Source organism: Gorilla gorilla, chromosome 4 (assembly GCF_029281585.2).
Source record: "Gorilla gorilla gorilla isolate KB3781 chromosome 4, NHGRI_mGorGor1-v2.1_pri, whole genome shotgun sequence".
Classification (NCBI taxonomy): Eukaryota; Metazoa; Chordata; class Mammalia; order Primates; family Hominidae; genus Gorilla; species Gorilla gorilla.
Genome location: NC_073228.2, coordinates 33,721,258 through 33,748,986, shown reverse-complemented (window position 1 = coordinate 33,748,986; position 27,729 = coordinate 33,721,258). Strand labels below are relative to the sequence as shown.

Below are 27,729 nucleotides of genomic sequence, written 5' to 3'. Positions count from 1 at the left end.
TAGATTTTGTGAAAATAGACTTTATTATAATAAAATGTCTTTTTAAACAAATTCCCCCACCATTCCACACCCCTGGAGACCAAGGTCGAGGTGGGGGTTCAGTCAAACTATCTCCCACCACAGCAAAGGAAACATGCAAAGACACACTCACCCCTCAGAGGGTGGGGGATGGAGTGGATCGGGTAACAGTGGAGAACCCCTACCCCACTCTGAACAGGGAATGTATGAAAATAGCTGCATAAATCTGTCCTTTTCTCCAGCCCCTGGACTCCAACAGGGGTTAGAAGAAAACTATGCAAAAGAACTTGAATCCAATGAGCAAAATAAGGCAAACCCAACTCCGCTTTCGGCCCCGCTGGCCCCAGGGTCTTTGGGGGCGGGACCTTACAGGGGCCAGCAGGCCCCGGCAGGGAAGGATGGAGCACGACGGGGGCAGGGTGGGGCCCACTTTGGCTTGGCCTTTCTCCTTCCTGGGCCTGTGCAGTGGAAGCGAGGTGGAGGAAGCTGAACTGAGGCACTGAGTATGTACATATATACAGGCTCCGCCCGCCTGCCCGCTGGGGAGATGGGGCTCCAAGAAAATCCAGTGCAAACTTTCCTTCAGGGGAGGGAAGACAGGATCAAGACAGCCAGAGCCATCAGGGGGCACAGGCTCCTTTCTCCCTCCAGGGCCTGTCCTGGGACTGGGAAGGGTGGCAGAAGGGACTAGCGCAGCACTGTGGGACACTAGTAGACGAGGTGGGTGGACCAGGACGCGAGGGTCCTGGGTCCAGTCCTGGCTCAGTGACCTTGGTCAAGTTACATACTCACTGTGGGCTCAGTTTCCCCTCCTGTATGAGGAAGGTGCTTCTCTAGAGAGTTCATCCTTAAGGAGCCATTTAGCTCTGACCTTCACCAAGGCTCTTTGATTCCCTCTGAATGCCACAGTGTTAACGCAGAAGAACGGGGGCTCTGGGCCCAGTCTGAGCCTTCCCTGCTCAGCAGAGACAGTGATCTGGGGGCCTCTCAGGGCCTCTTCTGCCTGCAGGATGGGCCACAGCTTCACTCCTTCTTCCCAGAGCCCAGCCTCCTGAGGAGCTGCTTCCCCTTGGAGAAGAAACCCCACAACTTCTTGCTTCTGCCCTGGGGCTCCCCACGTTCAATCCTGGGGGCGCTGCCAGGGCTGGGGGTACGAGGCCCACCTGGGGGCCCTGGGGACCCTTGTGTGGTGCAGCCCCAGTCCTGAAATGTGAGACAGAAGGAGCAAGGTCAGGGCCTGATTCCCTCCTGACCCCCTGACCCATTTTTTCCACAGCCTAAGGGGCCTGCAGCCTCCCATGTCACAGAACCATGGCTGACGCTGAGAACCAGGGCCTCACCTCCCACCACTGTCAGAAACACACAGCACAGGTGGTGAATGGGGAGGGTGATGCCGAGGGAGCACTAAGCTGGGAGTCCCAGGGGATGCAGTCTCGGTTCTGGATCGCTCACCTGTGACCCTGGGCAGGCCCCTTCCCTTCTCCCTCCAGGTTGCAGGGCTGACAGGGCCCAAGAGTTCTTGGAACCTGCCCCTCTGGATGGGTGCCCCCAACTTCTCACATGTCACCTCCCTCCAAAAACATGGAGCGCAAGGACAAGGACTGCTTAGAAGCAGCTGTCACTGCCAAGGAAGGTAGCTTCTACAGCCCCTCATAGACAGAAAGAGCGTCTCCCCAAACCCAGCAGATGTGGTCCCCCCAGGCCTTCAGGGTGTGGAGCCAGTACCCACTCCATGGGGAGGAAGATTGGGACTCTCCCTTAAGGGCCTCTAAGAGGATGCGGGGAGGCCAAGGACCCAGAGGGACTCACAGCTGGGGGCATCACTCAGCCCCCACCACAGGCTCTGGAGGCTCTAGCATCTTTTCCCTTACTGAATCTCCTGACTCCACTCCCTTTGCCTCAAGCCCACCCAGACGGCGCTCCTTAGGGATCTAAGGCCAGGGAGCTGGGAGAACAGAGAAGCCACCAGAAAGCCCCCTACACCTATGTTCCCACCTTCACCTCTGGTACCTGGCACAGCTCTGTCAGCTCTTGCCAGCCTGCATGTCTTCCCTTCCTCAAACTCCCACTTGCTGCCCAGAGCCTGGCAGGCTCCCAGCCAGAACCAACTATAGAGCCCAGGCCAGAGGCAAGGAAAGTGGGTGCACAACCGAGGCCCCACCCCCGCCCCAGACCTGCAGTGATGTGGCAGGGCTGCCCACAGAGGCCAAAGCATCTACCCCCAACCAGCCAGAGCCAATAGCCGGCTGGCGAGCCCCAGGCCCTTCCCACTCCCTCTTAGGGCTCCTTCCACAACATCTAGGAGGGAGAGGTTGTTAGGGAAACAAAAGGAGGGTGTTTCTGAGCCCCAGAGAATAATGGTTTGGGGTTATTTATGGATTTGAACTACTCAAACTTCCCTTTTATTTTTTTATTTTTGAGACAGAGTCTTGCTCTGTCACCCAGGCTGGAGTGCAGTGGCGTGATCACCGCTCACTGCAGCCTCGACCTCCTGGGCTCAAGTGACTCCCACCTCAGCCTCCCAAGTAGCTGGTATTAAAGGCATGAGCCACCACACCTGGCCAAACCTCCCCTTTTATCCCCCAAGTAGAGAAAACTGAGAGTTGGAGATAAATCATGCATCTGATCACCCTAACAGGTCACAATGCAGAGGACAAGGGTGGGAAGCCTATTATTACTGGTGGCATTACAGTGTCACCCTGGCATCAGTAATAATTATGATATTATAATACCATAGCCACACAGTATCATAATACCACTGATGAGTCCTAATATGGATGCCACGTCATGTTCTATAAACCACATGTGTTATAGAATAGGAAGCATCAGCTAATATGGGACATCACACACTAAGATGACATGTAATCCTATGACAGCTGGCACTGCCCTGGGTAAAGGCAAGGCAAGGGGAGCAGGGAGGGGGAGGGACGACTCTTCATGCAAATCTGGCTCATGGCAAGCTCTCCTTCGCCATTCCCTGGACTACAGTGGGAAAGCTGGGTCAGCTCCAGCATTTGAGACAAAGGAGCACTGTCTGATTATGGTCAAGTGGGGGTGGACGGTCACACAGGGGGGCAGTCCCCCACTTACATGTTGCTCTCTCTACATATATCTATCTCCATCTAGCACTGGACTCTTCTCCTCCTCGTTCTCTGAGGACAGGGAACAAAGAGAGGAGATGGGTTACCGACAGACCCGCACCTTCTCCGCCTGGCCGCCAGGTGGCCCTGCACAGGGGTGGGCCCTACTCACCAAGGCCTTTGCGTTCACACATGGAAGCCCTGAGTTTTCTGGCTGGGGCTTGGCCTCTTCACCCTCTCTCCCTGCCCTCTGAGGGTGGAGGCTTAGTTGTATTCCACTCACCCCAAGGAGAGGCAAGCTCTAGGAACGAGAACCCAGGAAGCTGGGCCTGGCTGGGCAACTGGCTTCCAAAGGCACCTGGGAGGTATGGAGACCCCCCCCAGGGTGGGAGTGTCCTGAAACAGGGACTTTGATTGGCCACAGGTGTGAGGCAGAGGGGTCCTTTTCCACAGGGCCCCCTCACCTGCGTCAGCCACCAGGTGTTGGCAGCTGGCGAGATGGCCTGAGGGTCAGGGTCACAGCTATCATCCCTCTGCAGAGAGGGGCACATACTGGGGGGCAGCTGCCTGGTGGGGCTCCCCTCTGGTGGTCACTTAGCGGCTGCACGCTGGACACAGTGCTTACCTGCATGACCACCCCAGCTGCACCCCTGCCGCAACACTGCCCTGGCCCTACCACCCCACCAGTAGGGTAGACTGCCCTGCCAAGCTGGGAGCCCAGCTCCTCACTGACCTGACTCTCAGCCTGGGGTGTCCTGGGTTCCCTGTCCAGGCCGCCTGCCTCAGGCCCAGGGCCCTCCAGGAAGTTGGATGGAACAAGGCCCCTTTGTCCATTTAATTCCCCCTGGAGAGAAGAGGCCGGTGAGACTGAGATCAGGAAAGAGGCTCTGGCCCTGCCCCTTGACTCTGATGCCCCTGGGGAACAGCTAGGGCCAAAACCACTGTCCAGGGAGGTGACCCATTCCATTCCTCCGGACTTCCTGAGGGTTCCTTGCCTATCCCCCTGTCCGAAGTCTGGGGGGCTGGGATATGGTACACCCTCCCCAACAATGTTCTCACATAGTAGAAACCGTCATCGTCCATGCCCCCAAACACAGTAATGACATCCCCTGCCCGGAAGGGCAGCTCTGCCTGTGGAAAACAAGAGGAGGGCATCAGGCCCAGGAAGGCTCTGCCACCGCCCCCTTTGCTGGGCTCTATCTGAGGGTCCTCACCTCCACATCCATATTGGGGGAACTCTCCTGGGGGTTGTAGTCAAATGCAGCCACCATGGAGTGGGGAGCTTTCAGGTCAGCAGAGGGGGCCAGCTTAGGGGGGCCTGCAGGGGGAGTAGGAGAAGACTCTGGACTCTCTGGAGAGCCCTACACCCCATCCTGTCTTCTGCCCCGGACCCCTGCTGACCCCCTGTCACCACCTCTCCACTAGCTGTAGCCAATGGGGCGAGGCCAGAGGGGCCACCCACCCTATCTCCTTCCCCAGCCTCCCGGGCCCAGGGATATTCCTTCACCTGGACAGGGCTGGGCAGGGCCTTCCGACTCAGCTGTGGAAAGAATGTGCCTGTGAGCCCCCTCCCACCCTGCCCACCCAGGCTGCAGGTGCTGCAGCGCAGGCCAGACACTCGCCCACACACAACGAGGCAGGCAAGGAAGGCTGCCGAGGGCGCATCTCCCCAACCCTTTTGTGTGGCAGTGAACTAACACCCAGAAAAGGTAAATGGCACGCTCTGGGATTCACGGATTTTATAGTCAGGTGCCTGTGGGAACAGAGAGCTCCACAAACCATCCCTCATCCCCACCGGAACAAAGCCCCCCATGGGGGGAGGCAGGGGATGTGGGTGGTCTGCCGATTCCCTTTACCTGCTCAAAAACCCAGAGGTGCCTCCCCAGACAGCCAAGCAGCGCCACCCACCAGCACACACATCCTCCCAGCACCTGAGAGAAAACAGACAGCCAAGCAGCGCCACCCCACCGCACACACACCCTCCCAGCACCTGAGAGAGAATGGGGTCTTACCCACCTTTCTTGGAGCGGCGGGGCTTGGGAGGAGGCCCAGTTGTGCGGGATGTGGAGTACACAAAGGGACCATTCCCTGATCCAGAAAAGCAGAGAGAAAGCGAGGCAGGGGAGGTGGGAGAGACAGGACTGGGACTCTGGAGTTTCCTCTCAGGGCCGTGCTGGGTTACTGAGCTTGTTTCGTAAGGGCATTCATCTCCCATCCCTGACAAGAGCCCCACCCAACCTCCAGGACCCAAAATTCCTGGCTGCATGGCTGTATTCCCCTCTGCAACAGACGCCCACTCCACGCGGCCAGCCCACGTACAGTCTGACCACTACGCCGCAGGGTTCAAGGCAGGCTCCAAGGCTCTGCTAGAGTCTGGGTAAGTGGGAGCACCCCAGACCTAACAGTTGCTCAGGGTCAGGTGGAGTTGGAAGGGGGCTGGTGGGAGGTGGGTGCGGGACAGCAGCAGGTCATACCTGAGCCCTCAAGGAGAATATCTGGGGACAAATAACCCCGCTGGAGCAGTTGCTGTCTCCCAGCAGGGCTGTCCACAGCCACCTCAGCCACCATGTTGCAGGGAATGTAGCCTGTCCGGCCCCCACCTTCGCCCTGGTAGAAGCCGTCGGCATCCTTGTCCCCAAACACCTGGAGGCAAAACCAGTGGTCTCAGCCAGTTCTGCTCACTCCCTGTGCCCCTAGGCCCCGAACCCCAGCAACACCCCACTTGGAAATGCAGAAGAATGTTCTCCCTTTTGTATGCCATGAAATGGGAAAAGGGGGAAAACAGCAAAGAACAAGATCAGAGGGATAAGAGAAGACAGCCCTTTCTGTATTATCCCCATTCACTGTCTACATGGCCATGCCCTTTGCCCACCCCAGACTGGATCTCCTTAGTCTCAGAGCAATAGCAAAATGCCTTTAATCAATACTTGGAGGAGTAATAAAAATAGTAACGTCAGCAGCAGATAGTTAGATCGTGCTGCCCATGTCTCAGGCAGTTTAAGCACTTTATGTACATTGGATCATTTAATCCACAAACCACCCTGTGAGGTAGACACTAATATTATCCCCATTTTACCAATAAGAAAACTGAGGCCCAGGGGGCCTAGGTAATCTACTCAAGGTTACACAGCTAGAAGCAGCAGAGTCAGGTCCAAACCCATGTCATCTGCTCTAGAAGCCATGTTCTCCACCATGATTCTGTGCTACCTCCAGTGGAGGAAAGAAGGGAGGAGGGAAGACCTAGCTGGTGTTTGGAGTTCTGAGCCCTGATGGCGAATCAGTCACCTTCAGGATCTGACCCTCTCGGAAGGGAAGCTCTTCTTCTCCAGCATCAGGATTGGGCGACATTGACACGGGGTCATAGTCAAACAGAGCCACAAAGATCCTGACGGGTAGGTGCTGGTAAGCCAGTGTTTCTGAGGGGCTCCTCGCAGGGACTGTGGAGACAGTGGAGAGGGCGGTGACGCACCGAGCTCTGGCCAAGCAGCTCTAGCTCCAGCCCCATCAGGTGCTCACCTAGCTCTGCAGTGCTTGGTCTGAGGACTCGGACACCTCTCTTCTGGGGGCCCCTCCGCCCAGAGCTGTCCTGCCCTCTGGCCTCTCCGGTCTCTGTTGCCTGCAAAAAGAGGGCAACAGATGGCAAAAGTAACACACCATCCCTCTGGTGGGCTTGTGCTCCCCCAGCTCTGCCCCATCAGCGTAAGCAGCACAGCAGCACAGGAGCACAGCATTCCTCTCCTGGAGCCTCGGCCCAGCCTGCTGGAGACCTCAGACACCCCCACAGTGAGAGGGAGGGCAGGAGGGGAGGCCCCAGCCCCAGCCCGCGAGTAGATGAGTGGAGTAGAGGGGACTGGAGTTGGCTGAGGAGCCCGCGAGAGGAGGGCCTCCCGTCAGCATCAGGGCAGGTAACCCTGGACATGGCATCACAGTCAGCGTCCTGAAGCCATTACTAGCTATGCAGAGGAAAGGGCGACCCTGCCCACAGGCCGCAACAGGTGACTAGTGATAGAATATTGTGCATCCCAGTTCTGATCAGCAGAAGCAGCAAAGCAGTGGAATGTGGGTGGGAGGAGGCAGGTGAGGGAGCCCGGAGGCCCGGCCCCACCTCTGCTGATGGAGGCAGGCAGCGTGGAATGGGAGCTGCTGGTGCGCAGCAAGCAGGGCCACCAGGTGGCAGCAGGCAGGGGCTGCCCAGGGCGGGGAGTGAGCACGGACCCGGGAGAGTGGCTCCTTGGCTCTGCCTGTTGCGCTGCGGCCTCTCCGCTCTGGATCCCCTTTCTCCCAGGCTGGGAGGCGTGGGTAGGGCTTGGGGCCTGAATTGGCCTTTGGAGGCCCCCTGGGCCTTCCTACAGTTGCTGTGCCCCAGGCCTCCCCATCTCCAGGGTAGCAGGAGCTGGTGATGCTGATGCCCCCGCTGCCCGCCTCCTGCTCGTCCTCCGAATCATATTCAACGCTGATTTCCAAGCACTTGGGGGAAAGGCAGCTGGCCAGGCCAGGCTCCAGCGCCCGGCCACGGGAGCACCTCCGGGAAGGGCCCAGCCGGCCTCTCCCGCTAGCCTCTAGTCCAGTCCTGGGGCCCTCAATTACGGGGAGGCCACCCCTCTCCCGCGTGGGGCCCAGTCGTCCAGAGGCCTGGGGCCCATTGTTGCTGAGAAGTCGGCTGCAGTGTTCACGGGGATCTGGAGGCCGCCTGCGGCTTGGGGGCTTCTCAGGGGAACCCCCTCCTCTCCTCCGGCTGCTTCCACCAACTAATCCAGGCATGTCTTCCAGGCAGTCTCCAGCCCTGGAGGACTCAGGAGACAAGGGACACTGGCCAGGTCTTCGGGGCTGACCACTGTCACAGCCCAGCCCCAGCAATGCAGGTTCAGGCGGGCCAGGGTCTTGGGAAGAACAGCCTGCCCCTGACTTCTCCTCCTCCTCGTCCTCCTCTTCCTCCTCCTCCTCCTCCGGGATGCTAAAGAGCTTCTTACTGCAGAACTGCTGGAGGGGCAGCTCCAGGATCTGCTCCAAGATCTCCTCATCGCTGTCAGTCTCACAAAAGGGGTCGGGCTGGGACTGGTGGAGGTGGGGAGGTGGGAGTAGAACACAGCAGGGAAGAGAGATGCGCGGGGAAGAGGAGAGAGAGCTGCGATCTTTGCCCTCAAACGAAGGCAGGGGTTACGGACAACCCCACAGCCCTCCCACGGCTTCCTCCGAGAGGAGAGAACCAGAGGGACGGTGGCTGGCCCAAATTCGCACACATATCCAGTGAGAGCCAAAGGAAGAATTAGGGAACACACTCTAGGAACCGTCACCAGCCCCTGTGGGACAGGAGCATTGAGGAGCAGGCCTCCCCATCCCCTCCCCAGAAGCTACCAGCACAAGGATCTTAGGTGGCACCGGCCTCCCCTGGCCAGGGCGCTGTATCTGGTGGGCTGGAGGGAGAGAAGGTACAGAAATGAACTCCTCCCCTTCCCCTTTCTTTCCAGGAGGGCAGGGGCCTATCCTGGGGCACTTCCTATCTTCTGCTTAGGACAGGGCCCAGGCCACAGACCTAGAATGTTTCTGGCACTCAGTGGTGGTCAGAGCAGCTGCTGACACGCAGTGGGGAGGCCCGGGAGTTTGAGGCCTGGGGCCCAACAGCCCATCCCTACCCCGTTACCTTGGCCCCATTCTCCCTGATGCTGTTGCCAGCAATCTGCTTCTGGAAGGAGCAAGTCCTGGAACCCAGCTCCTCTTCCTCCTCCTCCTCCTCCTCTTCCTCTTCCTCCTGGATGTCTGACAGGTCTGAGTTGCGGCCGTGGTCCACGAGGGAGTTCACCAGATGAACCCCGAGCTCTGCTGTGTCCTCCTTCTGCAAGAAGTGAGGCAAGGCAGGAGAGATAAGGACAGTGAGGGGGCACAGGGGGTTCCAGGCAGGGTCAGCCCCAGCCACAGTAACAAGGGTCCTTTGGCAGAGGGAGAAAGAGCCATGTCCTAAATGGGGGAGGTACACCATGGGTCAGGGGCAGGGTGGGAGAAGGGAGATGGGAGCCACATGGGACAGAGAAATCCTAGAAGAAAAACAGACACATAGCACAGCCAAAAGTGTGAGAGCAGGACCAGAGCAGAGGACAGGCAGAGAGGGCAACTGGATTTGGGCTGGCAAAAGGTAGGGAGACAGGCCTCAATTCTCTGAAGTAACACAGTGTGTCCCCAAACCCCTACCTCAGCCCTGGGCCTCAGCCCAGACCCTGGGTCACCTCCTTGGCACATCTCGGTATTCGGCGCCTGCTGGGCCAGTGCTCCCTGGGTGGAGCTGGAGGCCGGACAGCCCTCTCCTGCAGTCCACTCGGCCTCCTGCTTGGCCAGTGAGGGAGCTGCGTGGCCAGGGTCCTTCTCACCCAGGGTGGATGTGCTGGCTGTCCTCTCCTCTGAGGTGCCCAGCACTGCTGCCCCAGCCTCCTCCTGGAACAGAGAGCACTGAGGAAGGACCCAAGCCCAGGTCCCTCTGCCAGCCTGCACCTGCTCCCCTCTCCCCGGACAGGGTACCTGGGAGCAAGGTGCTGGAGGGTCCTCGTGGGACCCTTTTGGCATCTCTCTGGAAGGGCTTGCAGGGGGTGCTCCTGGAGGCTCTTGAGTTCCAAGGGGAGCAGGGTGCTGGAGAGGAGAGCTGGGGTCTCCAGGCCCTGGGGAGGCTGAAGCAAGGGGCGCTCTGGCCTCTGGGCTTGGGTGTGGTGAGGGGCAGGAGACTCGGGCTGGCAGGCTGGCTGGAGCCAGGGCGGGAGTGATAGGAGCCGGGATGGAGTCCGCCGACTCCCCGTGGGGCGACATGGTGCGCACGACCACCTCACGACACACCTGCAGCAGCTGCAGCTGGGACAACTCCACGAGTACACTGCCTGCCGTGGGCGAGGCCACCTCCATGATCTGCAGGGTGGAGGGGGCACAGGATGGGAAGCAGAGGCTGAGACAGCCAAGCGTGAGGATGCACTGACAGCAGTGGCAGCTAACTGACAGCAGTGGCAGCTAGCATTATGCCAGGTACTGTGCTAAGCCCTCTGCATGGCCTATCTCATTTCATCCTCCTGGCCATATGGCTTCAGTGATGGAACAGTTCTAAAATCTGTCATGTGCTGCCAAAGCCCATGCTCTTAACCCATCTGCCTCATGGTACCCAAATGCCAGGGGCTGGGCATCTCTGTGCCAAGCCAGAGAGCCTAGGCCTCTGAGCACAGCAAGAAGGGACCCACCCCCACTCCCAGGGTACAGTGGGCAGGGCCATACCTTCTGCCCATCAGCGTAGATGGCATAGCCTGTGACCCGGACACCGTTGGATGTGCCAGCAGCATCGATGGTGACTGGGAGCCAACTGATGATCAAGATCCCAGGGGAGGGCCCAGGCTCGATCTGCACATCCAGAGGGGCATCAGGCGGGCCTGGGGGCAGGGGGGCACAAGACCCAGTGATGCAGGATGCTCCCCATCAGAGATACCTGCCCAATTTGCTATTTCCCTGATAACGCAAATAAGATCAGGGTCCCCTTCTTCCGTCACCCATGGCCTGGCCTCCTGGGTGTTCTGGACAACAGGGCCCAAGCCCACATACCTGCTGGGAGTGTGGTGAACTGCAGGGTGGCAGCCCGCTGCTCCAGCCTCTCCCAGCCTGGTTCCCAGGGCCCTTGGGGTGGGAGCTGAGCCTCCACTTGGGCCTGATAGGGTGTGCCAGGCCGTAAGTGGCAGAAGGTGGCCCAGTAGGTACTGGGGCTGGCAGGTGGGCACTCTTCCCCATTGAGGTAGATGGCATGGGCCAAGTTGCTATTGCCGGGCACCCAGGTGATCTCAGCAGATGTGGCTGTCAACCGATGGACCCGCAGCTGGCTGGGCACCACTCCGGCCCGGGCACCCACCGCCAAGCAACAGCGCAGTGGGTCAGAGCTGCCCCGGCTAGTCAGGGCCTGGACAGAAATGTGAAGGGGCCCGGCCCGCAGGTCCAGGTTCTCCAGCACAGCCTTGGGTTGCGCCCCAGGCCCCAGGGCCTGTCGCAGCTCCCCATTCACACAGATATGGAAGCCGTGTAGCTCCACTCGCTCAGGAGGCGGCTCCCAGGCCAGCACCACGCTGTGGGCCAGCTGCTTGAGGACCACCAGACGGCGGGGGTAAGGCACGGCAGGAGGCTCGCCCAGGCCCTCCGGTGATGGGCTCAGACTGAGCTCGTCCCCTGCATCCTCCTCCTCAGGTCTGGGCTGGCTCCTTCCCCCACTGCTTTGGCCCCCGCTACTGCTGCCACCCCCTCCTACACTCAGGAAACTGAGTTCAGGGCCTGAGCTGTGGGACAAATCGGCCAGCTCTGGAGGGAGGGAGGTCAGGAGGTCATCATCCGACACACGCTCTACAAAATTGGAAGGGACCAGGCCCCTTCGGCCATCCATGAGCTCTCCTGGCAGGAGGAGGACAGGAAAGGGCAGGGCAGGGGAAGACAGAGAGGAGATAAAGAAAAAACGGTATAATAAATGCATTTTAGCAACTGCTAGTGGGTGATCTTCAGCATTTGATTCAAATCAACATATAACTGTCAATTCTTTTAAAAGCCAAGCAGTAAAGATCTGGATTAGAGATAGGTCTGATAATAGTATTTTGGTTCTATAGGACAGTGCTTCTTCAATTTTAAACTGCATATGAATCACCTAGAGATTTGTTAAAATGCAGATTCTAACTCGGTTGGGTCTGGATGGGGCTGAGATTCTGTGATTCTAATAAGCCACCAGGTGACACTCGGGCTGCGAGGATGGAGGAGAATATCATGTCCTAAGTAAGCATGTTGAGTATTTCAAGGTAAAATATAATGCTTTTAAAATCATGTTTAACCTACATATAAAGCAAATATGCCAAAGTTTTAACAATTGTTGAATCTAGGTGCTGGGTATATAAATATTCAAATATATTCTGTACATTTGAAAACTTTTGTGTTAAAAATTGCAATAATAATTTCATAATTTCATATTAAAGTTTTAAAAAGTAAGCAGGTCAGGATGAGAAAACTGGCCAGGCATGGTGGCTTATGCCTGTAATCCCAGCACTTCAGGACGATGAGGCAGGCAGATCGCTTGGGCCCAGGAGTTTGTGACCAATCAGGGCAACATGGCAAAACCCAATCTCTACAAAAAATGCACAAATTAGCTGGGAGTGGTGGCACGCCTGCAGTTGCAGCTACTCAGGAGCCTGAGGTGGAAGGATTGCTTGAGCCCGGGAGGCATAAGCTAGAAGTCGTAATCGCGCCACTGCACTCCAGCCTGGGCGACAGAGCAAGATGCTGTATCAAAAAAAAAAAAAAAATTCTGCTGGTTGGGTTTTACCTGGGCCTGAGGAATAGGGGCCAGGGTGCCCCTCAACTTCTCTTTGTGAACAGCAGACATCCACAGAGGGAGAGAGAGACAACCAACTCAGCAGGGTAAAGGAGGAATCTTTAGAGACAAATGAAGTAAGTGCTAGTGAAATAGTCACTTGTAAGTTCTAGAAGGATCAGGAGCCCCAGCAGGCCTGTGTCTAGCAGCATGACTGACAGTAGTCAATCCAGGCAACCACCAATGGTTATGTTTTGTTACCTGCATCAGTTCTCCTGAAGACTTGACAAGAGAGTATTTTAAAACATTTGCTGTTGTTGTTTGATTGAGGGATGTCAAGGAAGCTGGGCACCCAGCATGTAATGTCATGGTCAATTTAAAGAAGAAAAAAAGTTCTCAGGAAACAGACAGCTGGTAGCTGGTGTGCTTTATTGAGAGGAAGGGGGAGCACGAGCCAGGGCTTAGGGGAGAGGGATGAGTGTAGGCAGGTCTGAGCTGCAGGGGGGCCTGGAGTTTCCCCCAACAGTCATCTGTGCCCCTCACCTCCACCCTCTCTCTCTCTGCCTATGCTAGGAAAAAAAAAAGTAAGGAACTTGAAGAAACAAGAGGGACTGTCAATAAATTCACTGATATAATAAGCACTGTAGAGGGTTGAATGGTGGCCGCCCAAAAACATGTCCACGTTCTAATCCCCGGAACTTGTGAACATGACCTTATTTGGAAAAAGCGTCTTTGCAGATGTAATTAAGTTAAGGATCTTGAGATGAGATCATCCTAGATTATCTGGGTGGGTCCTAAATCTAATGACAAGCGTTTTTATAAGAGACATGCAGAGGAGAAACACTAAGAGGAGGAGGCGATGGTGACCACAGATAGAGATTGGAGTGAGGTGGCCATAAGCCAACGAACAACTGGAGCCACCGTAAGCTGAAAGAGACAAGGAACGGAACCTCCCCTAGAGCCCCCAAGGGGATGCAGTTCTGCCAATACCTTGATTTCAGACTTCTGGCCTCCAGAAGAGGCCAGTGAGAGGATAAACGTCTATTGTTTCAAGCCACTCTATGGTAATTGCTCCTGCAGCCCTAGGAAACGATCATAAGCACCAGCACTGTGGAGTGGGAGACAAAGGCAGGAGTCTTCACACTAAGAGGATCTCCAGCCTGCAGGGCTTGAAGCTGGAGCCTGGGCCAGAGTCAGGCACATGCTTCAGAAGCCCATGCAGCTGAGAACAGCCTAGGTGGCCCAGACATAGACGAAGCAGTCCTTTAGCTAAGGTTGGACAGGGAATACGGCATCTCGCCCCCGGTGGCCTTTACATCTATCCCAATTTATCCCAGATCGCAGAGTTCAAATTCTAGTCATTTGTGGTTAGTTAATACTTATGCCTTTGCTGCCCCCTCCACAAAAAAAGTGTTTGGGTTTTGGTTTTTGATTTGGGTGGTTTTTTTTCCTTCAGTTATAAAGTATTATTTTCCTGAAAGCTTTTTAATTCTGATCTTCGTAATCTACCCCTGTAGGGAGTTTAACTGTTTAGGCCACAAAGCCAGGTACCATGGGTCTCAGCAGCTCCTCAAGTAACAGGCAGAGGACCCAGGGAAAAGAAACTGAGCAGGCTCCCAAGCTTCCAGGGTTACAGATTCAGAGCTAAGCCCGTTCCTAAATCTCTACACACAGCTGCGGCTCTCGCCCTGCCCTGTCCATGCCCCATCCAATTCTCTACACTGATGGTGCCATCCTCTCTGCTGCTGATGGACTCAGCCTGGTGGTACCCAGGCCAGAGCCACCCTGAGAGAGTCTCCCAAGGCCATGTCTTCCGCAGGCCCATGGTGCCCAGTCTCAATGAGGCATCTGCCTTTAGTTGCCTGATCAGCCCTCTGACTCCCCACAGGAGCTGCAGAACCTCCCTGAAGCAGACACCCTGCCTGGGCCCTGACAGCTACTAACCGCTTGCGAACACCTTCCCCTGGGATCTTTACCCTGATTCCTCCTTCGCATACCTGACTGGAGTCCAGCATCAAATCTGTGCTGCATACCTGACCTCAGGTGTCACTAGTGTGAAACACTGCCATGCCCTGACTATCCACACAAAAATGAATCTAGCCAAAATCTCCTGTGACACTCTCTCCACCATCTGGACTATGCTGTCCTGTCCTGCTTGGAGCCAGACTCCCTTCTTTCTCTTTCCCCAGTGGCCACTAGGTCTCTGCATGCCTTTTAGCTGAGACCAAAAAGTTAAGGTGGGCTGAGCACGCTGGGCAGAGGGGATGGATGGATGGATGGATGGATGGATGGATGGATGGATGAATGGATGGATGGATGGATGGATATCCGTCTTTGGGAACATGGGCTCAAAGGCAGGGGAATGGACAGAATGACCCCCCACTACATTCCTACCTTCAAAAAAGCCATCCTCATCCATGTTGCCATAGATGTAGATGTACTCGCCAGCTGTCAGCGGAAGCTCTGCTTCTGGATTCTCATTGGGACCCTCAAAGGGGTTGTAGCTGTTAGGGGAGGCACAGAGGAGGAGGAGGAGAGTGACCTACACTCCACTTCCATGTCCTGTCTTCTCTCTCCCACTGCACTGAGCCTTTACGGAGACTTGGTTGTGGTTGTCCACCACCAGCAAAGCTGAGCCCTCACTGCACCCACCTTGGCCCAACTAGGTTATTAGAATAGGTCCATTGTGTCCTGTACTGCCCCCACCACTTCCAGAGGTCTCTAGCTCCACCCGGCCCCCTCCTATACCCCAAATGCTGGGGCTGGGCTAGGGGGCAGTGAGGGTGAGGGACCCACCTATAACGTGCTAGGAAGACCTGGATCCTGGCTCCTCCCCGGCTGCCCTCTGGCGCAGCTGGGAGCAGGGAGACACTGTCTGCCTCCAGCTCCTCTACCTCACTGGCTGTGTCCACCTGGGGGCAAACAGAAAGGGCTGGTTTCTCTTCAGGGCCTGGGGCCAAACGCCAAGCAGGCAGGTTTCCAGGCTGAGCCAGAGGACCTATTGCTTTAAAGAGAGAAAATGAGCACATACATGCTGCACAGGACCAGTGGCAAGGACCCCCTGATGCTCTCTAAATTAGTGCCTGAGACAGCAGGTCCTGGCAGAGCCCAGCTGCCCTGGGCAGGGGCAGTGGGAATAACCCAGACCCCTCCCTGAGCCTCTACTGCACCCGCCAGGAAATAAAGCCACTTCCCTCATCTCAGAGGGCCCCAGGCCATGCTGGTGTGGGGAGTGGGTGTCAACAGAAGTTTGGTTTGGTTCCTTAAGGTAAAAACTCAGCAAAGTTGCCAGGTGCAGTGGCTCGCGCCTATAATTCCAGCACTTTGAGAGGCTGAGGAGGGCAGATTGCTTGAGCCAGGAGTTTGAGACCAGCGTGAGAAGCATAACAAAACCCTATCTCTACTAAAAATACAAAAATTAGCTAGGTGTGGTGGTGCACGCCTGTGGTCCCAGCTACTTGGGAGGTGGAGGTAGGAGGATTGCTTGAGCCCAGGAGGCAGAGGTTGCAGTGAGCTGAGATTGCGCCACTGCACTGCAGCCTGGGGGATAGAGTGAGGCCCTGTCTAAAAACAAACAAACAAACAAAAAAAACAAAGAAAAAAGAAACCCCTCAGCAAAGCACCCCAACTGTAAATCGCTGGAAGCAAGGAGGCAGAAAGGTGGCAGAAGGAGCTTGAGAGGTCCCTGCTTCTAGCCGAGTGACAGTGTGTCTGCTGTTCAGCTCTGGAACTCAGAACTTCCTGTCTACTTGCCCGGCCCACAGCCCAGGGCACCGCAACCTCAGGGCACCCCGATTCTCTGACCCTTGTTGAGGTTGCTGGGGTAGCCTGGGGAACAGGCTGTCTTCTCTTCTCTGCCAATGCCTGGGAGAAGGGGACCAAGTGGGCAACCTCTCCACAACCACATCCAAAGCTGGCACCATCCTTCTATCCCACGAGGGGGCAATAGAGGCCCAGGGCTTCGTTCTACCACTTTCTGAACGTTTGGCTCTCAGAGCTGCTTCTGACCTGCCTCCTCCACCTTCTGGGGTTTGTGGGTAGAAAGAAGGATGAGTTGACGACCAGAGCTATGAGTGATGCCCAGGAGCTTAGTAATAATAACAGCTGCCCCCTGTTGAGCACACATCCTGTGTGCCCCACACTGAGACAGGCATGTTCCGTATTCATTTAACTCTCACGACAACCTTAGAAGGCAGGTTTTATTAGCTCCAAGATTCAGATAAGGAAACAGAAGCCCAGAAAGGCTCAGTGACTTGCCTAAGGCAAAGCTGGATTTGAATCCTGGAACATGTGCTTTGTCATACAACCACCTGCTTTCACTACAGATGCTCTTAGGAACAGTCTCATTATGCAGATCCTGGTGTCTTCTCCATCCAGCCCAGCACTCCAGAGCCTCCCTGGGCCTCCCAGGGGTGGGCTGGGGTGGCCCCAGGTGGGGCTTGCAGGCAGGCAGTGGAGGGCAGGAACGGCTCCACCTGAGCCCCTCGCCCACAGGAGGAATCCACAGGCCTCCCACCTCCCAACTTGGGACCCCAGAAGTTGCCACTCAACTCCTGGGGACCCCAGAAGAGGTCAGGGCCACCTGCCCTGCACCCTTCTCCAAGCCAAAGCCAGAACTTCAGGCCCCACCCCAGCAATTACCTCAGGTGTAGGGCATGACTTGGGGCTGTTGTGGATGGACTCGGAGTGGGAGGAGTTGGAGAGAGACTCTGCCTTCTTGGCTGTCCTTCGAGGGACCCCAGTGAGAGTGGCAGGGGCAGGCTCGGAAGACTTTGGGGTGCAGCGCCCAGGGGAGCCCGGCGGGAGGTCAAGGTCTAAAGAGAAGATGGCACGTGGGCTTGGGGTCTGTGGCCTGAGGAGGGACCAGGAGATAGGGTGGTGCTTCTTGGATATGGGGACCAGGCCCTCCATAGCCGGGCTTCCTTACAAAAAGGGAAATATTTAGAGAGAAACTTACTAAATAGAGGTATAGCTGATTTACAAATACTATTTCACATGATCGTCAAAACAGCTTGATGAGATGCATTTAATTATTCCTGTCTTACAGCTTACGAAACTATGGCCCAGAGAGGTTAAGCAGCATTCTCAAATCACAGTGACTGTCAAGTGAGTGGAGCTGGGACCACCAGATCCGACTGACCCCCAAGGCCCCACTCTGCACAAGGCGACACTGCCTGCTACTGACTCCTAGTGCCCAACCCCTAGGTCTGACCATTCAGGTCCTTTTGGAAGGAGAGGAGCAGTGGCCCACGATGCCTGGGCCAGACTCTGGGACAGTCACTCCCCTGGGCTTTATTTTTCCCCAACAGAACGTGGTTCTAGCCAGGCACAGCTCTAACCTGCTGTGTGACTTTGGATGAGTTGCTGGCCTTCTCTGATCCTGAACTCCCTGCTCTATCCAAAAGCCCAGGCCTGGGGATTCCAGGCCAATGCCACTGGGGTCCACCTTACCTTTGGGGCCAGACCCCCGGCAAGGCTGGGGAGTGGAGCAGCAGCAGGGGGGTGGTGGGCAGTCTCCAAGGCTCCCACAGTCCAGGGCAGATGTGAGCAGATCCAAGGGGCCCGGGTGCAGGCGGAAAGCCTGGAGTTCCTGTGCCAGGAGGCTGAACTGCTCGGTTTGGCTGCGGCACTGTTCTTCGAGCTCTCGAACCCGGGCCTGGGCCAAGACCCACCATGAGCCGGCAGGCCCCTCAAAGCTATCCAGTGCCAGCCCGTGCCATCTGTACACAGCCCTACACTGGGCTTCAGGTCATATCCATCCACCCAGCCCCAGGCCTGGGCACCAGCCTTGCCTTGGCCACCCCACTGTCCTTAATGCATCAGAGCGGAGGGTGAAGTCCTGGGCTGTGTCCTGGGACATCTTCACCCCAGCCCCCTCCAGAGCCAAGGCCGGGGCCTGCCACACACTCACCAACCCTCAGGCCCTAGGCGATGGCACTTCTGCCTCTGGCTGCTTTCTAGGCCAACAGGGATCATTCCCACCCCATCATCACCACCATCACCGCAGGAGTTTTCTCAGCTCCACTGTTCATCACCCTCCCACAATCAGCAACTCAAACCCGTTCCCTGAGAGAGGTGGGCAGGGAATTCCACAGGGGAGCCAGGGATGTCTTCGTGATGGGAATGGGCCAATGCCCGGGAAGTTTTCTCAGGTCTGAGGAGAGTCCCAATAGCAGGGGCTCTCTCCGGCCACTATGGCGAGGCTCCTAAGTTAGACTGGTGATGAACTTCCTCATGATCAGGGTGGCTAGACAGGGAAGGCCCAGTGTCTGACAGACACGGCGGCAGGCCTGGGACAAGGGGACAGCCGCACGTGTCCTGTGGGAACTCCACCCGCTATGGATTCTCATGCCTGCCCCCAGTGACACCCCCTCTGCTGGATGGGAGAGGGGGTCTGCCTGGGCCCTGAGGGAGGAGATGCAACTCAGCCAGCCTAGAGAGGTGTGGGGAAGTGGAGAACGAGGCGCTACCTGCATGGAATCCAAGGTAGACTGTTGCAGGAAAGGAAGCAGAGAACAGGTTAGAACCCTGAGCGCTGTGGGTTGCTAACCCAGAGAGGGAGGCGGAGAAGGGGGCCTAAGTGGATATCATCTAGTCAGCTCCCTGGACTGACTAGCAGTTCCTAAACGGAAGGATATCTCAGGGTGAAGGCAGCCTCTGGGGGTGGCAGCAATGGGAGACTGCTGCCACCAGACTTGGGAGCCCCCTGCCCAGCCGTGCCCACCCTGAGAAATAGGCCAGTGGTGGAGAGGACTCCCCCAGGTCCTGGAGCATTTAAGGGCCCCTCCTGCAACCCCTCTCCCCACCGCCATAGTCCATTTCAGCTCTATCTGGAGGTCCCCCGCCTTCCTCCCAAGATGGTGGAACTGGGGGCCACTTCCAGGCGCCCTACCTCCAGCAGCTGCACGGCTCCTTCATGTTCCCTCTGGGCTTCCGCCTGGGCCTACAGGTGGGAGGAACCAAAATACTGGAGGGAAGGAGAAGGAATGGGGTGGAGTAGAGAGGGGTGCGAGGGAGGAAGGGTAGAAAGGACAGAGGCAGGGGAGGAAGAAGCCGGGAGAAAGAAAAGGGTAGGGAGAGAGGGAAGAGGGATAGGGAAGGGGGAGGCCGAAGGGTTTCTCCCTCCTGAACACCCACCCTGAACCATACCTTAGACCAGAAGGCAAAGGGAGAGGCGTGGCTGAGTCAGCTCCCCTCTTTCCTGAGCAACCATCCTCCCAGTTTCCCCCCTACCTCTCTGGATGCTCCTTCTCAGCCTCTTTTGCCTGCTCCCTGTCCCCCATTTTGAATGTTAGGGTTACCCTGGACCCAGTGCTGGGCCCAGTTTATATTGTCTACTCTCTTCCTAGGGCTCCCATCTACTCATACAACTAAACACACTGGTGGCTCCAAATATCTCCAAGACCAACTTACCCATAACCCCAGGCTCATGTATCCAAGTGCCTGTGGACAGCTCCCCTTGAATGTTTAACACGCAGCTCAGACATGGCCCAAATGGAACTCAGCACTCGGGATGACCTACCTCTCAGATCTGCTGCCCCTTCATCCTTCACCTCACGGAGTATGAAGAGCCCCACCCTCCACCAAGGTTTATACAGCAAATGGCTGTCAGAGAAGGGATTCAACTGGAATCCCACGGGGATCCTTGTCAATTCTTTTTTTTTTTTTTTTTGAGATGGAGTCTCGCTCTGTCGCCCAGGCTGGAGTGCAGTGGTACGATCTCAGCTCACTGCAAGCTCTGCCTCCCGGGTTCAAACGATTCTCCTGCCTCAGCCTCCTGAGTAGCTGGGACTACAGGGGCCCGCCACCATGTCAGGTTAATTTTTGTATTTCTGGTAGAGACGGGGATTCACCATATTGGCGAGGCTGGCCTCGAACTCCTGACCTCAAGTGATCCACCCACCTTGGCCTCCTAAAGTGCTGGGATGACAGGCATGAGCCACCATGCCCGGCCAGAACCTTGTCAGTTCTATCTCTAAAACAACTCAAACCCGGGCACTTGTCTCCCCTTCCACTGCATGCATCTCTGTCCAGACAGCCACCATCTCCCTCCCAGGCCACCGCCCAGGCCCTGCTCCACACCTGCTCCCACAGTCCACCCTCCATAATACCAGCCAGCCATGTGATCCTGTAAAATTATGACTCAGATCATGTCACTCCCCCATGTAGGATCTTTCAGGAGCTTCTAACTACTCACAGAGCAAAATACCCAAACTCTTCCCATGGCCGTTAAGGCCCGACAGGATCGGGTTCTTGTCTACTCCCACCACGCTGCCCATCCCTTGCTGTATTCTAGCCACATTGGTCTCAGGCTTCTTCAGCTCTTCCCTGCCACAGAGCATGTGCATGTCTACACCTCCTGGCTGGCAAGGTCAATTGTCACCTCCTCAGGGAGGCCTTCCCTGATGACCTCTAAAGTGGCTCCTCACCCCATCCCAGTCACTTTGTCACATCACCCTGTTCTTCTCCACCACTGTGCTCATCGGTGTCTGAAATCAGCTCACTCATGGATGCTAATTTGCTGACTGCTCAGGGACCTGGTCTTTGTTCCTCACAGTCTCCCCGACGCCTAGCACAGTGCCGGGCACACAGTAAATGCTTGTGGAATGAGTGAGTGGCAAAGCTGGTGTCCAGCAGCCTGCCAGCTTCCCTCACTGCCGCCCCACCTGCTGCAGCCTCCGGACCTCCTCCTGCTTCTCCCGTAGGCTGAGCCGAGCCTGTTCATGCTCCACCTCCAGCTGCTGCCGCCGCTGGGCCACCTCCCGCATGTGCTGAAACACAAGATCTGAGTCAAGGCCAGAGCCCCTACTTGGCCATTTCTAGAGAAGATCTAAGATGAGGAAGCCTCAAACACCATTTGCTCCAGATTCCTCTATTACAAAGGAAACTGAGCCTGGAGCAGCTCCAGGCCCAGGCCTCAGAGCTAGTGCCCCTCACTAAGAATATTCTGCTGTCCCACTTGCTCCCCACGCCAGGGCCCAGCACCCTCTCCCACCTGCACCATCTCCTCACCTTCAGCACTTGCTCCAGGCTCTCCAGCTTGCTCTGCAGGCCCTGGCTCTTGCGAAGGGCTGAGTCCCTCTCCTGTGTCACCCCCAGGAGCTGGCCCCTCAGCTCCGCATTCTCCCACTCCACCTGGCGAGGGGGCAGTGGCAGGGAGTTGGGTGGGTGAGCCTTGACCCACCAGCACCCTCACAGGGGGAACAGTCCCCTACCCCTGCTCAGGGGTGGAGGAGAAAGCCCCTTGGCTGGGGACCGGGGCCATGGTGGGAGCACAGGTCTCCACAGCACCTGGGCAGAAGTGGTACCTGCTCCTTCTCTGTGGCTCTCCCACTGAGCCGGGAGTTCTCCTCCACCAGGCGGGCATTCTCATTCTGCGCTTCTCTCAGCTGCAGTTCCTGAGCGGGCAGAGGAGCTCTCAGGAGGGAGCCCAGCACCCACATTCCCCCTCTCCCCACACAGAGGACCCTGCCCTCCTCCCAGGCAAGGCCTTCCTCCCCTGCTGGAACCTGCACCAGCCAGGAAAGGAAAGGAGCAGGAGGGAAAATGTGTTCTTGAGGGCAGCAGGGGTGGGAGCAGAGCTGAGAGGGAGCCCACCACCTGGCTGGCCGGGGCGAAGGGAGGAGCTGGCCTCTGGGTTGCCCTCAGGAGCTCACCAGCTCCTCACATCGCCTCTGCTTTTTCCGGGCTTCCTGCTCCAGGCTCTCGCATTTCTTCCGCTTCTTGCTGAGCTCCGATTCCTGTGGGGTCAGAACCAAGTGCTCCTCATGAGGGAAGGTACATCTGCCCACAGCAGGCTGCCTCCAGCCCTTGACCTAGGACTTACCAGCTTCTGCACCCTCTGCTCTTTCTCTGGCTCCCCTAGAATCACGGGTGGGTTGTCTGCATCCTCCTGGGGCGTGGCCTGGAAATGCCCAGGGGCAAGGGGCTGGCACCTGAGAACAGGGCCCCAGGGCAGCCTGCCCCAGCCCAGCCTGCCCAGAGCAGGTTCCCACCCCATCATTCAGCCAGCAAGAGATCCCTGCCTAGCAAGAGCAAAGAGGGGTACTGTCTGCCCACCCACCTCCCATTGTCTCCAGCTGATGTGTATGTACAAAGGCTGCACCCCTGTATCCTGGAGCCATAAGTGCTTTGAGATCCTGGGACCCACGTGTGCCCTGGGAGATGGGTCCTTTATCCAGGCCAAAGCTTTCCCTTTTTAGCTTCCAGCAGCAGCCCTGCTCTGCACTCAATAACTGTCCTGGGTGTCCTTCAGCGACTGGCAGAGAACTAGGAGGCTGCTTGGGCCCCCGGGGATGTGGTGTTCCCCAAGATAGGGGTTCTGTATCATCCAAATCTGGGCTTGGCCTAGAGCAGCGCAAGTCCAGCCAGACCCTTCTCCTGGCTTCCCCCAAGCCCACCCTACCACACCTTCCGTTTATCCGTGCAAACTTTGGGGGAGGACAGGTCTTGATGGGAGGTGCATCTCCCTGCCAGGGCCAGCCAGGGAGACAAAATCTGAGCAAGAAGCCTCCCCCCACCCGGAGGTCTTGGTCACTATCAGATCACTACCTGGTCTCTCCTCCCAGCCCTCTTCCCAGAAGGAGGAGGACCTACTTGCTGCCTACCCAGGATGATGGAGAGAAGCCAGACCCCTAAGTTCTGGGGGTCCTGAGCGGGTCCCTGGCCCTCGAGACAGGGGCTGCCTAAGCCCCCCGCTCAGTGAGGGTTGCCTGTACCTGGAGCCGGGGCGGACGCACCGCCGCCCCCGGGTAGCTGGGGCCAGGCCTGGCCAGCCAGGCGGGCGCTGACGGGGGCGTCCCCGCTCTACGGCGGCGGCGGGAGGAGGCGGCGCGGGCTGGGCCCCGGGCGGCTGCCAGGGCAACCAGGGATTTGCGGCCGGGCCGTACCACTGGCAGCGCGGCAGGGGCGGCCGGCCAGGCCCCGCTGGGCGCAGGCCTATGGAGGGCGGAACCCTGGAGCCCCCAGGGGAGGGCACGGCACAGGTACGAGCACGGGAGGCTTGGAGGTGGACCCTGCCCAGGACGGGAAAGCTCCCCAGCCCCTGGGAGTGCGCACACCACCACTGAGTCCTTGGGGTTCTGAGCACGGTGCAGGGGAGATCCCGGTGGTCGTTCCCCCCACCCATCTGCACGCACCCACACACCTGCCCTTGCGCCGGCGCTCACCTCTCCCGGGGCCCCGGGAGCAGGCGCCCCTGCTCTGGCCTGGAGAGCAGGGCCCGGGGGCCAGGACGGCGGGAGCGGGGGCGTCTCCCGCTGGTTGCGCAGCGCGATCTGCCTCTGCAGCCGCAGCACCTCCCGCTGGGACTCGCGCAGCAGCCGATCGAAGTCCCGCACGTGGAGCCACTGGGGACCCTCCTGAGGTTGGGGGACAGGGACAGGGAGGGGACTCAGGCCTAACCCTTGCCCGCCCCATGCCATCCCCTGCAGAGCCCTTCGCCTTGCTGGAGGGGCTCCGATGCGCGGGACTGTGCACACCCTCCCATGGGTCCATGCCTGGTTACATGTGCATGCGTATGTGGCCACATGCTCCCGCGAGCCCCTATGCGGTCATTCTCAGTAACTTATTTCTTGGGTGCTCTCAATGTGCCCAGCACTGTGCTAAATACCTTGTGAACATCCCTTCACACAGGGGATGTGTGGATGCATACAGCCAGACCCACCGGCAAACAGCCTCAAGCCTGGAGCACAGAAATGCCCAGGTCTGGGACTCAGGGCTCCACCCCCTTCTCCCCTCTCCCACCTGGGCCGTTGCCAGGGGAACCTACTCCCAGCAACCTTCACCCTCCCGTTCATTTGCGTCTCATTAACATCTTGTCTGCATCCCACAACAGGCAGATGGCCCTGTGCAGGGCTGAGCTGGAAGAGGTGACCAGGGCCTCCTCGCACCTTGCCCACCAGAGTGAGCCTGGCCTGCAGCTCCCTGCACTCCCGCTGCAAGGCAGCAATCTGCTTGTCCTTGGCCAGCAGTGCACTGGCTGTCTCACTGAGGTCCCGGGCTCGCTGGCGGGCTAGGGCCTTCCGACACAACTCCAAGCTGGTCCCCGGCTGGGGCAAGGGGGCACTCACCTAGCCAGAGGAGGGGTAAGGCCAGTGGTCACCTGAGGGCTGGGGCACTTCTCCCACTCCTCATCTCCTCCCAAAGGAGGAGTTAGCATGAAAACCTAGGGGGGTAGCCACCTGCTTCCACCTTGACTGGGGTCTCAGAAAACCAGCAGCCTCACTCTACCCCATCCCAGCAGTTGGAAAGGATTAACTCCACATCTGAGTTTAGGATCAAAGGATGCTGCTAATTTGGGGCTGCCACTGTGATGGGTCTCATCCCTGCCCCCACTCCAGCTCTATACCCTGAGATGAGCTCAGCAGAAGGCTGCCGCCAGCACCAGCACGTGGTAATCCAGAATCCTGCTCCCTGCCTGCTCAGGAACCTCCCCATCCAGCTCTTCTCTGCCCCCTGCAGCTCCAGAAACCTTTGGCCTCCTTGCCTGGCCAGCCTCTGCCCTTCCTGCACCTTAGCCCCTAGATTCTTGCTTTCCTAGGTGCTGAGACTGTGACCCCCAAGCTTCAGACAGCCCTCAGGCCCAGCCCTGGCTCCCCTCTTCCTCGGTCACCCAGCCTCCGCCCAGCAGCCTCCTTTCCTCACCACCCTCAGGTTCGTTTCCTGCAGCTTTCGGGCCCTCTCCTCCAGGCGCTTGGCAATGACCGCCAGCTCGGCGTTCTTCCTCTTCAGCCTCCGCACCTTCTCTTCTGTCTCAGGGAAGCTGCTCTTCCTCTGACAAGGGGTCAGGCAGAATTGGAGCATGTAGGGAGCACCCCACAGACCCAGTCCTAATGGCCCAAGTCTTGGGCTAGAGCCCTAGGCTCACAGTGGGGTCCTTGGCAACTCTAGGCAGGGGTTCACCCTCTCTGGGTCTCAGGATTTTGTCGCCTCCATGGAGCCCCCACTTGGAGAGATGTTCATGGGGTGAGGAGGGCACTGAGGCAGAGGGCCTGGCTCCAGCCAGAACGCAGGACCCCAGTCTCCAAGCCTCACCAGCATCTGGTTTTCCTCCTTAAGGATGGCACAGCGCTGCCGCAGCTCCCCCAGGGCCCTCAGCAGCTCCAGATTGGGCCTGTCCCCAAAGCTCATATTCAGCTTGGCCTGGCATGGGAAAGGACCGAGGACAGCACCTCAGAAACCCACGTCACTCAGCCAGAGCCTTCCCTGTGGAAGCATCCCCCATCCATGGTCCAAGGAGACATGGAGATGAAACGGTTTCCCCCATGTCCCAGGCCTTCAGAGAGGAGCAGAGGAGGCCTAGGAGAAGGAACTGTCCAGTCCTCCCTGTCCACATAGGCGCCCCCAAACCTGGCACCCTCCTGCTCCTCCTTGATCCTTCCCATTCCTACCCATCTTCTCCTCCAGGGACATGCCAGCTCGAGCTCCCACTCCCATCCCTCCAGACTCCCCTGCCCTCCCCCAAAGTCCTGTTCCTTCCCTCTTCTACAGGAGCCTGCTCACACCCACCCCAACCCTGGCTCAGCCCAGCACCAAGCCCCCTCCCCTCAATCTACTTCCTGTGCACTGATTCTCTGTGCACCTCCACACTCCCCCTGTATCCCCCAGCCCCTAAGGACAGACAGACTCATGGAAGAAGAGACACAGACAGACACACTGTCAGGGGGAGGCACAGAGAGGGACGGGGCAGCAGCAGGGCCAGATCTAGACAGACAGGCAAAGAGGGTCAGAAGGACAGACAAATGACGAAAAAAATGGAGCCCCTCAGATTTCTGCTCAATGAAGAGAGGACAGATAGCCACAGAGATGGGCCCACAGACAGGCCAAGAGAGGACAGGTGGGCATTGGGGATGCATACCTCGCCTCACCTCCTGGCCAGGCTGGAGGACATGGTGAGAGACCCCCACCTGGCAGACCCCAGCCCTCCACAGATCCCTTACCTTCGGGAAAGCCTCCACTTCCTCATCCTCTGGCCTCTGGCAGGCGGGTCCAGAGCTGGATGGTTGCTGGCCCAGGCTGGGCAGACAAGCCTCTGCTCCTTCAGGGTCAGTTCCCCCCACGGGCCTGGAGCTCCCGGCTCTTTTGGGCTTGGAACTCTCCTCAGACCTCAGTTCTTGAAGCTGCAGAGCTGCCGGAGGAGTATCAGCGACGCTTGGGGCTGCACTGCTAGGTTCACCCCCTCGACCTGGAGTCCAGCTCTGCCAGGTGGGCAGTGCCCATGGCTCCATGGCTCCGGGGTCCCCAGGCCGTGGGAGGGTTGTCAGTTGCTCCATGGTACTGCCAAGGGGCCCCAGAACCCGGGCCGGGGGACATCACCTAGCCAGGTGGGGGGACTGGCGAGGGTCATGCCAGGCCAGCCCCTCTCCCCTCTGAGCTCTTGCTTCACCGACGCTCCATCCAAGGTTGGCTGAGCTCTTCCCCACCCACAAAGGAGGCTGCAGAAGGCGCCAGGGCTGCTGGAGCTGGAGCCAGGGGTATGTGAGCTATGTTTGCTGGTGGCTGTGTGTGTGCGCGAGTATGTGGAGGAGCGAGGGTGTCCCTGTGGGGGTGGGGAGGATGTGCAGAGGCCACCGACAGCTGCGCCTGGGTGAGGGTGCGTGTGTGTGTCTCCAGGTCTGTCCGTGCAGGTCAATGCTGTCTCATGTGTTGGGAAGATGGGTGCCCCCACTTCTGTGTGTTGAGGGGGGTGGTGCTGTGTGTCACTGTCTGCCCATTTCAGAGTTGCCAGTTGTTTCTGTGTGTGTGTGTGGGTGTCTGTATTGCAGGGCTGTGGCAGTATGTGATGCTGTCCCTGGTTGTATCTGAGTGTGTCAGTGTCGTGCAGCTGTGTGCATCGGTGTCGTTGTGTGTCTGTCAGTGTCTGTGGGTCTGGCCGTCTGTCGCAACCCCTCAGCCAGGCCAGGGGCTTCAGGAGCTGCTGGGGGTGATCCCCAGTGGTCCGCTGTGGTCCTTTATCTCCGGCTCTGCTCTCTGCTGCTGCTCTCTCGCTTGCTGGGTGGCTGGGCTGGTCCTAAGGAGGCCTGGGTCGATGGGCTGCTTGCCTCATAGTCTCAGCCCCTGCTGGCCTCTGCTCTGGGGACTGCAGGGGTCCCTTACAGTCCAGGAGCCTCGAGATGGTGGGCTCCGAGGAGGGCTGAGCCTCAGAATTGGGTGGGGGGGTGAGCCGGGAAGAGCCAGCCCTCCCCTCCTCCTCCTCCTCCCCTCCCACCCACCAATAGGAAGTCGGCTGCTGGTTTCCATGGTGATGGCGCTGGACTGGTGGGCTGAACCGGCTGACAGGGTCGGGGACAGAAGGAAGAGCAGGTTTCTCACGGCATGTCAGCCCAGGGC

At 58.0% G+C, this 27,729-nt stretch overlaps 1 protein-coding gene and 1 long non-coding RNA gene across 14 annotated transcripts in view; one reads left to right on the top strand and one right to left on the bottom strand.

The window, feature by feature from the left end:
* Positions 1-27,573, bottom strand: TSPOAP1 (TSPO associated protein 1). Of its 13 annotated transcripts, XM_004041275.5 has the most exons (32): positions 26,340-27,571; positions 25,435-25,542; positions 25,045-25,173; positions 24,291-24,470; positions 23,568-23,759; positions 22,226-22,303; positions 22,056-22,139; positions 21,708-21,797; positions 21,412-21,534; positions 21,066-21,170; positions 19,292-19,342; positions 18,870-18,890; positions 17,851-18,055; positions 17,041-17,213; positions 15,196-15,311; positions 14,794-14,903; positions 10,665-11,495; positions 10,344-10,495; positions 9,609-9,986; positions 9,285-9,524; positions 8,740-8,931; positions 7,314-8,153; positions 6,615-6,714; positions 6,384-6,535; positions 5,573-5,741; positions 5,115-5,186; positions 4,606-4,638; positions 4,313-4,416; positions 4,158-4,229; positions 3,832-3,942; positions 3,109-3,170; positions 1,089-1,221 (listed from the first exon to the last, which is right to left on the bottom strand). In XM_004041275.5, the coding sequence occupies exons 1-31, from the start codon at positions 26,670-26,672 to the stop codon at positions 3,141-3,143; spliced, it is 5,574 nt and encodes a 1,857-aa protein (XP_004041323.2). In that variant the 5' UTR covers positions 26,673-27,571; the 3' UTR covers positions 1,089-1,221; positions 3,109-3,140. The 13 variants fall into 13 exon arrangements, with proteins under 13 accessions (XP_018883049.1, XP_055242738.1, XP_055242742.1 ...); XM_019027504.4 differs by lacking the exon at positions 3,109-3,170 and having other exon boundaries at positions 1-1,221; positions 26,340-27,572; XM_055386768.2 differs by having other exon boundaries at positions 9,285-9,986; positions 26,340-27,572.
* Positions 23,273-27,729, top strand: part of LOC109026966 (uncharacterized) — a 29,459-nt gene continuing 25,002 nt past the window's right edge. The window contains exon 1 of the long non-coding RNA XR_008679727.2: positions 23,273-23,384. This is a non-coding gene — a long non-coding RNA (uncharacterized lncRNA). The remainder of the gene's footprint in view (positions 23,385-27,729) is intronic.

Excerpts from the sequence above, each read along its gene's own strand:
- TSPOAP1 (XM_055386763.2), bottom strand. The coding sequence starts at position 26,672 with ATGGAGCAACTGACAACCCTCCCACGGCCTGGGGACCCCGGAGCCATG. Across the intron at positions 18,891-19,291 it reads GAGCCGTGCAGCTGCTGGAG|TCTACCTTGGATTCCATGCA; the intron begins GTAGGGCGCCTG and ends TTCCTGCAACAG. Across the intron at positions 6,715-7,313 it reads CCAAGGAGCCACTCTCCCGG|GCAACAGAGACCGGAGAGGC; the intron begins GTCCGTGCTCAC and ends CTCTTTTTGCAG.